This window comes from Gavialis gangeticus, unplaced genomic scaffold, assembly GCF_001723915.1.
Source record: "Gavialis gangeticus isolate Ggan-Ray unplaced genomic scaffold, GavGan_comp1, whole genome shotgun sequence".
Classification (NCBI taxonomy): domain Eukaryota; kingdom Metazoa; phylum Chordata; order Crocodylia; family Gavialidae; genus Gavialis; species Gavialis gangeticus.
The window spans coordinates 24,727,595-24,738,243 of NW_017728996.1; the positions used below are offsets into that span (position 1 = coordinate 24,727,595).

The 10,649-nt window shown below is 38.3% G+C and overlaps 1 protein-coding gene across 3 annotated transcripts in view; it reads left to right on the forward strand.

Moving 5' to 3' along the window:
• COPS2 (COP9 signalosome subunit 2) overlaps positions 1-10,649 on the forward strand; it is a 51,118-nt gene that overhangs the window by 16,979 nt on the left and 23,490 nt on the right. For 2 of the 3 annotated variants that reach the window (XM_019504167.1, XM_019504169.1), the window contains 8 exons: positions 3,754-3,867; positions 5,201-5,278; positions 6,192-6,317; positions 7,234-7,344; positions 7,465-7,542; positions 8,887-9,061; positions 10,112-10,290; positions 10,404-10,456. In XM_019504167.1, coding sequence (XP_019359712.1) covers positions 3,754-3,867; positions 5,201-5,278; positions 6,192-6,317; positions 7,234-7,344; positions 7,465-7,542; positions 8,887-9,061; positions 10,112-10,290; positions 10,404-10,456 — 914 coding nt within the window. The remainder of the gene's footprint in view (positions 1-3,753; positions 3,868-5,200; positions 5,279-6,191; positions 6,318-7,233; positions 7,345-7,464; positions 7,543-8,886; positions 9,062-10,111; positions 10,291-10,403; positions 10,457-10,649) is intronic. The other variant, XM_019504170.1, reaches the window with a different exon arrangement.

Consider the following 10,649-nt stretch of genomic DNA (forward strand, 5'->3'; position numbering starts at 1 on the left):
ATAGGAAGAGAACTAACCAGATCAGCATAAAAATAATTAAAACTTTTAGGAGGGCCCCAAGAAAGATTTTAATGCAATAATTGGTGCATAATGTAATTCCTAAAAAGAGCTCCAAACTCAATTTAAAGACTACTAGTGAAGATTCATTTATCTTTTCCCTTAGTAAGCTGTCCCAACGGCTAATTGTCCTCCCTGTCAAAAGTACAGTGATATTTATTGCTTAGCTATACTATGAAGTTTGTTTGTTTGTTTTGGGTTTTTTTGTTTTTTAAGGAATAGTTGTCAGAAACAACTCTGGCTGTCACAGAGCAGTGAACATAATTGGCAAATTTCTTTCGGAGGAGCTATGTTCTCTGTATCCACTTGTCCCTCTTTATTGAAAAGGCTTTACAAAGTAGGAATTTGGTTTATATTTGTCTGCAGAACTGTGCAACAAAACCAGTGATGCAAAATTATCATGTAATATTAACAATTAGGTTTTGATGTATAGGATAGGATAAAACCTTATTAAATTACAGGCAGTGAAGTGGGTCATTTCAGGAAGGGAAAGAAATCAGACTTGGGAGAGCCTGAGCATGTGTTCAGGGCCTCAGTGAGCCATCTACTTTACAAATGTTGTGAGCTCAGGTATGTGCTGAGTGGGTGTGGTTGAGGCTTATTTCCAGGAGGTGTATCCAGTCTTGCTCAAGGGATGGTATAGACCAACGGTGCTTAACATTTTGGGCCTGTGTGCAGCCAACGTGTGGGCTGGATTAGGCCCCATGCTCCTAGAGTTGTACCAGTACGCCGGTCCACATCATATTGGCACTGATAAAAGGAAAATTGATATGATTACGAGCAATCGGCTTTTTTTTCTTTGGCCGATGTGACCAGTAATGTCGCTGATAAATCCCACGTGCCTGCGCGCAGCTGCAGCTTGCACACAGCCAGGAGTGCAGCCCAGCAGCTTGGAGAGCAGCATCAGGCTGGTAAGTCTGTTGGGCAGAAGGGCTGAGCAGGGTGGGGCAGGCAGCAGCAGCACTGGGGGGGGGGGGCCATAGCCCACCCTTCCCAGCACCGCCACCTGCCCTGCCCTGCCCCACTCTGCCTGAGCACAGCTGCTGGGAAGAGGCTGGAGCAGCCCTGGCCCTGAGCACAGAGCAGGCTACCCACCCTCATCCCACGCACAGATCCAGGGAAGCACGTGCCCCCTCCATGCCTCCCCTGTGGGTGCATGCTGTGGCGGGAGCCACCCCCTGTGCCCCTGGACAAGCCACCAGCTCTGTCCTGCACCCCATTCCATCCTGGCTGGGCAGCACCTGCCCCAGCCCCACTCCCTCCCTCACCGAGGGGCCTCAGTTTGCATCCCTCATGCCCCTTCCCCCCTCAAGAGATTTACCAGCCGGATGCTGCTCTCCAAGCTGTCAGGCTGCATATCGGCAATCAGATCAGTATCAGCTAATGCGGCTTGGCCAATAATTGGCCATCACTGTTGACCCAAAAATCTTTATTGGCGCAGCCCTATATACTACCTCTGTCTGACCCCGTACACCTGGATCGGGACCATGCTGCCCTGATCCCACAAACTTGCCTCAGATCTGGAAGTTTGGCAGCATGGAAGTGGCAGTTAACATTACCACTGCTCCCTTGCTACCAAATTGAAATCCCTGAAATACATAGGAGTATTTGATCTTTCCTGAACCTAGTCCTTTTCTTTTTAAAATATGATTGCAATTTTTAGAACGTATGCCAACTGAATTGTGGAGGACTGCATGTCTCTATAATTACTAATTACTTGGTGAGCTTTTGATTTTGGTGTCCTTGTTCAAATCCATCCCAGATCAATAATGCCTGAAAAACATGATGTCTACTTCAGTACTTGAAAGACACCTTGGATTATTAGGTTGATGTATGGATGTCACAGAATCAGCTGTCACAGAACTAGAAACTAAAATGGCCTCACACCTTGATGCTTATTACTCTAGGTCACAGAGGAAGAAGAGACTGACATAGTTGCATGGAGCACCCTAGCCTGCCAATATTCTTCTTGATTTGTTTTGTGAATAAATGTATTTTGGATTACTAATGCTAACAAAAGAAGTTGTTTGTTCACAGTTCTCACAGCCCCTGACACGCATGCCAAAACAAAAAAGTTCAGCAGCAGCTTACCAGCAACAAAACCTAACTTCCTACACATAGATACCACTTTTAACAAATCATACAACCAGGAGCAGCCCATGCAAGTAGATTTAACTTGTGATGTGTCCTGGAAGTCAGTAGATTAGAAATGGTTGGAGGAACTTGTTGTAAGGTTGAGGGGTCTCACAGCAGTACTCTGTCGTAATGTTACCGCTTTTCTTAAAAAACTGGGAGTGATCCAGGCCTAGTGCTTCCATTGACTAATTTAGTCTGTATGGCATGATGAGAGAATTTGTTTGTAATATAGGCAAGTCCTATAGTATTTAGGGCTTTTTGAGTCAAAATCAATACCATACATTTGATCTGAAAGCATTAGGCCAGTGTTTCCCAACTGGTGTGCCATGGCACACTGGTGTGCTATCAGGCATGTCCAGGTATGCCATGGCATTTTGTGCTGAAGCCAGACCCCCCACCTGCTGCTGCGGGGAGTGGGGCTCCAGCCATGTATGGGGCATGGCTTCAGCCCAAAATGCCATGTTTGGGGCCTGACCCCTCCCAATCTGTGTTCGACTGGCTGTGCAGCCCCACCCTGCCCCCTGCTCCATGTCTGTTGTGCCATTTTTTATTTAGGTAAGTGTGCCATGGGGCAAAAAATGGTTGGCAATAAGAAACCTGAATAGAGGGGTTCATTCACTGGTGCTGTCAAGTCAGAAGCTTTCACAAAGCAGTGAACTTCACCAAATGCGGGGGATTATATAGCTGGCTTGAAACTCTTTTTTGTGATGCACAATTATCTTTTTGGGAAGAGGTTGGATTAAAAATTTAAAATAAATGTATATGTGTTTTTGTCAATACTAGATTTCTTTTTGCTTTGGGTCTGTGCTTTGGTTTTAATGATCACAACTGCATTTTCTGCAGCACAAAAGGTTAACAGTAAAACTGACTAGCTTATTTTCATCATTAAAAGCTGAGTGCAGTATTAAAAAATAGTAAACCGTGTAACTCGTAAAGTAAACTGTACATCCTGACTGCCACTTGTTTGCATTATAGATTATTCCTTTGATTAGATCCGTCTTGTATATAGACTCTTCCTCCTACTCCTTGCAGGTTCCCATTATTTCCTGTTTTGCAGGGAATAAGCAGATAATGCCATCAGCATGATTATTTTTTATTGCCATGGTTTGGTGTGAATCTTCATAGGATAAATTGAGAAACCAATGATTCATACAAGAGAAACATTCTATCATTCACTGCACTTATTGCTTGAATAACAGCTGTGAATGTCATAGTCTCTCCTGTGTGGACAATAAAGGTCCCATAGGAACTTCAAGAAAAATGGTTGTTTGCCTTGGTGTTATTGGTCAGGATTTCTGCTCCTCAGCATTCATGTGCAATCGGCTGTTACCCTTTGCCTCTGAGGTAGCTGAATATTAGCAATGCTGTGTATGTATATAGCTTGTAAAATTCTTCAAGATGGAAGGTTTTATTGAAATATAAATACACTTTGTTTCATTATATTGGGAGATGCAAGTCACAGTGTCTTCATATACCATTATATTATCAGGTGATATTTTTAGCTGATATGAAACATTTCTATTCTAGATTCTGATTTTTTCTTTCTTTCTAAAAATGCAGGAATACTCTGAAGATAGTAACTCTGAGCCAAATGTGGATCTGGAAAATCAGTACTACAATTCCAAAGCTTTGAAGGAGGATGATCCCAAAGCAGCGTTGAGCAGTTTTCAGAAGGTTTTTTTGCTTTACATTCTACCTTTTTTTATATTGGTACTGAACATTTAAAATTACATTTTATCTGCTATAAAAATATGTGCTTTATACTATAAACGTCAGTATATTTGTTACAGAAGATACATTACTACTCTTCACTGATATTATCATGAGGTTTTTTCCAGGACGTTTGAAATAATTCTTTTTGCAATACAACTTATTAATACAGATGAAGATGAGTAAGTCTTCATTCTTAGGCTTCTTGACTCCCTGTCTACTTCAAATTCTGTTCCTTTAACTGAAAAAAACTTTTTTTTTCATATCTTGTATCTTATTCAAGGCACTGCTTGCCATACCCAAGGCACCCATCTATATCTTTTGTGAATTGAGCTGCACCCCATTTCAGAAATGAATTTTGTTTATTACAGTACTACCTCCTTGCAGAGGGGTTGAAGAATGGGAGAACCTGAGCTTCTCACACCTGGAGCCTGATCTTGCCCTAAGTTGCTTATCTTCTCACAATTCCTGTGTCGCTCTCCAAAGGATCTCACGGCACCTTGGAGTGCTCTGGGACCTGGTTGAGCATCACTGTCTTGCATACTTCAGTAATGTTGACTACAAATCTGGGGAAAAGATTTAAATGCTAACTGGCAGAAATATTTGCCATTCATGTGAATTTTAAACTCTTAATATCACCAAAAATGAGTGTGCTAAGCATGATCTTTAAAGAGAGAAATATTGAGCTTTTTCTATTTTTGACTTCTTTTTAAATGCATATAAAAGCACCCGAAATTTTTATTTTGTTTTTCAATCCTCTTTTTTCATTAGATTAGAAATTACGATCTTGTATAATGTAGATCTTGTCTAATGCTACCTTATAATAAATAAAGAACTAATGACGTGTCATCACGTGGCAAGAAGGATACTTTGAGCAATTGAGAAAATAGGATTTTTTAGTGGTGTTTTGTTTTGTTTTGTTTTGTTACCTCTGACTCTCTTCCTATTTATCATCAATGGCTTATGACTAACATTTTGAAATATGAAATTATTTTCTAAAAATCCAACAACTTTCACTATAAGTTAAGGTAAATGTGATCTAAGAGCACTGTATACCGAGATAAAAACTGCTCTAGAAAAAGTCAGGGAAGATCAAAGTTTGTTCCTTTCCAACATAGAAAATAAGCAGGAAAAATATCTTAAACCTTTTTATAATTTATTCATTAATTTTTTTTGAAGAGCACAAGTTCATTTTTGTTAGATTTGAAAAAATGCAGTGTTTAATAAAAATGACATGCACCAATGTCATGTTTATAAATATTGGGTTGTGGAAATGTTTCTTTCTTTCCTATTTCAGGTTTTGGAGCTTGAAGGTGAAAAAGGAGAATGGGGATTCAAGGCTCTGAAACAGATGATCAAAATAAACTTTAAATTGGTAAGAGCAGATAAATTGCACTAATATGGGGTTGATCCACACTTATTGAATTGTCTTCCTTTCCTCCATATGTCTATCCACAAAGGAGAGCTAAGAATACACAAAACACTTTCCTAATATTAGTCATATAAGTGAGTGTTGTTGTTGCTATGAGAATATTATATGATCACAAGTGAGACTGTAAAGTATTGTGCACAATCCCCCAAAAAGAGGAAGTGCCAAGAAAACAATCTCTGCATATTAAGGTATAATTCTCATTTTGAAAAAGTTTGCGGAATAATCCCAAATGCTTTTCTGCATCCTTCTGTGTTCTGAGGCTCAGGCTGACTGCACGCGCGTTTGTTAGATAAAACATATCTAATATCTTGCATATAAGATTGACACACAGCTTTTTAAAACAACTAAGGGCTTACACTGAACAGACCAAACTTGTTTTTTTAGAAAGCTGTGGTTTTACAAATTTGTTTTAAAAAATGTCTCATGAGATCTTGTATATTAAGTTTAGCCAAGTGTGGGTTTTTTTGAAATTTTTTGTAAAGTAGGTTTTGAATAGTACAGTACAGTGTTCAAATTCCAGTATGCAGTAAGGACTATTAACACTGTGGCATGTGAAGCATTATTCATTTAGAATGTATTATTAGCAAATATTTTTGCATCACATATGGCCATGCTAACTTTCAAAATTACCTGTTTCTCAAATATGATGAACATTGTAAACCTGTACTCCAGGAAGTCCTGTCTGACTCGGTATTAATTCTGCTACTGATCCTTAATCCTGACAAAAAAATTACTGTGATGGCTGATGCACAAACCTACTACAATGCTATATAGCTTGCATGACCATATTGATAAGATCTTATCTCAAGTTTTAATATACATTTTTAATTATTCCAAATGATATACTTCCTTACAGACTAACTTTCCTGAAATGATGAACAGATATAAACAGCTATTGACTTACATACGGAGTGCAGTTACAAGGAATTACTCTGAAAAATCCATCAATTCTATTCTCGATTATATCTCCACTTCCAAACAGGTTAGATCATCAGTTCTTTCATGTTGGTGGTTCTCCTCCCATCAGTTGTACTTATGATAACTGAATTTCAAAGTTTATCTGAGAAACATTATCTATCATTTAGACTAATCAAAGCAAAAATGTTATGGCCAAGTGCACGGTCCAGCTCCATTCCCTTTGTGCTGCTACAACAGCAGCATATTAAAAGGAACAGAAAACTTCCCTATGCCTTTGTGTAGGTGTGGAGAATCACCAGTGCTTAGAGCAGACTCCTTTACTTTACTTTCCTCAAGACAGTTCCTTATGTCCTACAGCACAGAGAAGTAGGGGAAAGAACCTAAGCATGATGTACTCTGGCATCAGTTTGGCACATTTGGTACAGTTGAGCGTAATTTAGACTAAATAATGTAAAATTCAGGACTGGAGGGAGCCAGCAGATCCTTACTCTCAGCCTTAAATTCATAGGTTTCAAATCTGAACTGTCAGCAAACAATTGGGGCTACAAAATGTACATAAGTTTCTGTAAACTTTCTGCACAGCATTTTTCTGAAAGACCAGATTAGTAACTCCTTTGCCTACCCATTTGGGTGTTACAGTAACTGACTTCAGTTTCTGTAGTGGTGAAGAATGGAAGACTTCAAAACTTTTAACATATTTTTTAAATTTGGTCCTCCTTTGGCTGCTTCTAAATGATTTTGCGAGTTCAGAAGTCTCTTCCAATCTTCTATTTTAGAATTATGTTGATTTTTTTTTATACCTCTTCTATACAGAAAGAGAAAGCAGAGTGAAGTTTTGTTATTTTAATTGCAATTTTTGCAGTACTGTTCAAAAAGATTTAGGTTACTGTTTCTTATTTGTATTGAAGTTCAAACATGCACTTTTAGTTTGTTCAAACTGACTTCATTAACAGGTACAAATTTGCTGTTTACAATTATAGAATTCTGATTTTTTATGTCAGATGGATTTGCTTCAGGAATTCTATGAAACAACACTTGAAGCACTGAAAGATGCTAAAAATGACAGATTGTGGTTTAAGACAAACACAAAGGTAAAATATAAATACATATTTTAAATACTTTTAGCTTGCTATAATCTTCTTAAGCTGTCACTCATATTATAGATTCCAAAATCCTAGTGAACTTAAAGGCTTAATATTTTTTAATTACAGCTTGGCAAATTATATTTAGAACGAGAAGAATATGGAAAATTACAGAAGATTTTGCGCCAGCTGCATCAATCATGCCAGGTACAGCACATGGGTATTTTCTAAAAATGCTTTTGCAGCCCTAAGACTTCTTTAGAAACCATCACTGTAGCTTAATATGCAATACTATATTTTCCCTCCATATTTTGAACTATGTGTGTTATATATACTGATCTTTGTAAACAGAAATGACATGTAATGTATATGTTAAACCACTGCTACTGGCTGGTCTGGGTGAGAGCCAGAATCAAAGCTACCGCACTGAATAAGTGGGAATGGCAAGTGGCTGAGGAGGAGGGGGGCACCAGGAGGGGAAAGCAGTTTATAGGGCTGGCACTATAGGGGGAGCAGGGAGGAATGACAATTGGCAGCAAGGGAAGGCCACTTGCTCCCCGGCTGCTGCTTTCCCCACCACAGTGATGGAGGGGGTGAATATAAGACGATCCTCCAATAATTCGATTCTATGCATGGAAAATTATTTAAAAAAAAAAAATCCAATTATTGAGGGGAAGGGTCATTTTAAATTAAAAGTTGTCTTGGAGTTAAGTAAATATGGTAAATTGAGATGGGTTACTTTTAAGCTAGGTACAGATGTTCAAAAAGCCCAAAGCAGAATCGATCCAAGTTACATGGTTTTCTGTAAGCATCATAATTTAGATAAGTAGTGAACAGAATACACACCCACCTTTTGGTGGGGGGCCGGGAGCAAATCTTAGCCTGGGTTCTGCCCTTTTTAAACAAGTATGTGTGCGCGCCAAACTTCAGTTCTGTTGTAGGTATAAACCGATTTCTGCTCACTTATACCAGTAAAAGTGTAATGTACCTGGCTTTAAAGATCTGATATATGCAAAGAGCCAAATTTGGAAGTACTTACTGAAGCAAGACGCAGTGGGTGTCTTTACATGTGCTTCGGTGGGGGGAGTGTCTCTTAGGAGCCGCTCTAATTAAAGCGCCCACAGCATCTTTGTATTCAGCATCTTACGCTTCAAAAGGATGGGAGGGGCACTTTAAAGTTCATTCAATGAGCTTAAGTTAAAGTGCCCCTGCCACCATTTTGAAGCATGGGGACGAGGAATACATGAGACACCAAGGCTGCTGGAACATGCTATTTAGCATGCTCGATTAAATAAGTCTGCTCAAACACGCTGTAATTACAGTGTATCAGAGTAGACATCCTGTATGTCTACAGGCACCCAGTATTTTTGCCTAAGTGAAAGGCCAGGCCAAGTTCTGAAGTTTGTTTTAATTTCACTGGGTGCATGTAAATATAGCATTTGGAGATGTCTTTATTTGTGGCAGGGGATTTTTTGAGAACATTTAAGGTATAATGCTGATGCCACCTTTTTTACCAGATTTCACAATGTTCATTACTTTAATCTTTCCTAGACTGATGATGGAGAAGATGATTTAAAAAAGGGCACTCAGCTATTGGAAATCTATGCTTTGGAAATTCAGATGTATACAGCACAGAAAAATAACAAAAAACTTAAAGCACTGTATGAACAGTCATTGCACATCAAGTCTGCCATTCCTCATCCACTGATCATGGGAGTCATCAGAGGCAGGTTTTTTTCATATAACCTTAGTTTAATTTCCACTGAACAAACCATTTTTACTTCAATTTTAATGTAGCTAAGATCTATTTGTTCATTCGTTTGAGAATGTGTCATAGAAAATACTTAATCTCTTTTTGTTGAATTGTGTTGATAATTTCCAGAACATCTTAAACCTGTTTAGTTATCTGTCTGCTACCTCAATAAAAGGTGTGGTCAGTTATAGTGAAGACTTGTACCATGTCTGAAAGCGCCTTTCACCAGATTCTCTTTATCTGTTGCTGCCTGTACTGGCAAAAGCACCTAGGCAGAACACCAGCCGATTGTGTGTACTGAAGCAATAAAAGGAAACCATATTTCTCATTTGACCTTTTAAGAGGTTTTACTCAACATGGTGGATGGCTCTCAAGTATATAGTGCTGTTATATATTCTTTTGAAGTTTGTTGTTGGGTAAATTCTGTGAGAGTAAATGTATGTAAAGTCCTTTTAACTTAAAGATAAAATAACTGTTGGGTGCAGGGGATAGTGTTCTCTTGTATGCATTATGAGATCTTGATTTGGAAATCCAAATGGGAAGGAACAGCTTTATATTGAAGTCCTAATGCATGACTTAATGACTTTAGGCAGAAAACAGGGAGGGTGGCACCTTTATAAATAAACTCATTCAGAGAGGCATAAGCTTTCATGAGCTACAGCCAGCTTTGTCAGATGTTATCAATGTACTTTCAGAGAATGGGGGTACTAAGTAGGAAGGAATGAGTTGCCTTATTCTTTGTTTGGTACCCCTGCTATGTGCAAGTCCATTCATAGCATTTGATAAATTTGGCTATAGCCAAAAGCTCTTGCTTCTCTGAACAAGTAATCTGTAAAGTGCCACCCTGCTCTGCCTTCTGCCTAACTTCAGACCAACATAGATAACTACCTCTCTTTTAGTGCATGAGGAGAAGCACCTGAAAATATTTTCAGAAAGCAATATAAAAAAACTTTGATACATTTAGGAAAATAGTTTTGTTCAAAACATACAATATACCTTTTTTCATCATTGTTTTCTTTTCAGAATGTGGAGGCAAAATGCACTTACGAGAAGGAGAATTTGAAAAGGCGCACACTGACTTCTTTGAAGCATTCAAGAATTATGATGAATCAGGGAGTCCTAGAAGAACCACTTGCTTAAAATATTTGGTCCTAGCAAACATGCTGATGAAGTCTGGAATAAACCCATTTGACTCTCAGGAGGTATATTTAGAAATATGAAAAAGTCAGTTTAGTTGCTGTTTTTCTAATTTGAACAGGGGAAAAACAATTTTTTTTCTAGTATCTAAGCATACTGTGATTTCTTTTGTCTTTAGGCTAAACCATACAAAAATGATCCAGAAATTCTAGCAATGACAAATTTAGTAAGGTAAGTTTTTTTTTTGGTTTTTTTTTGGCATTTTTTTTATCTTGGGGCAAAGCCCAGACCATAGGTAGTTTGATTTTTATTTATTTAATTTATTTATAATGCAATCCGATTTTTTTTTTTTCCCCATAAATATCAAGCAAGTTTTTATTTCTGGATTTTTCATAGATTTCATAGACATTTGGGCTGGAAGGGA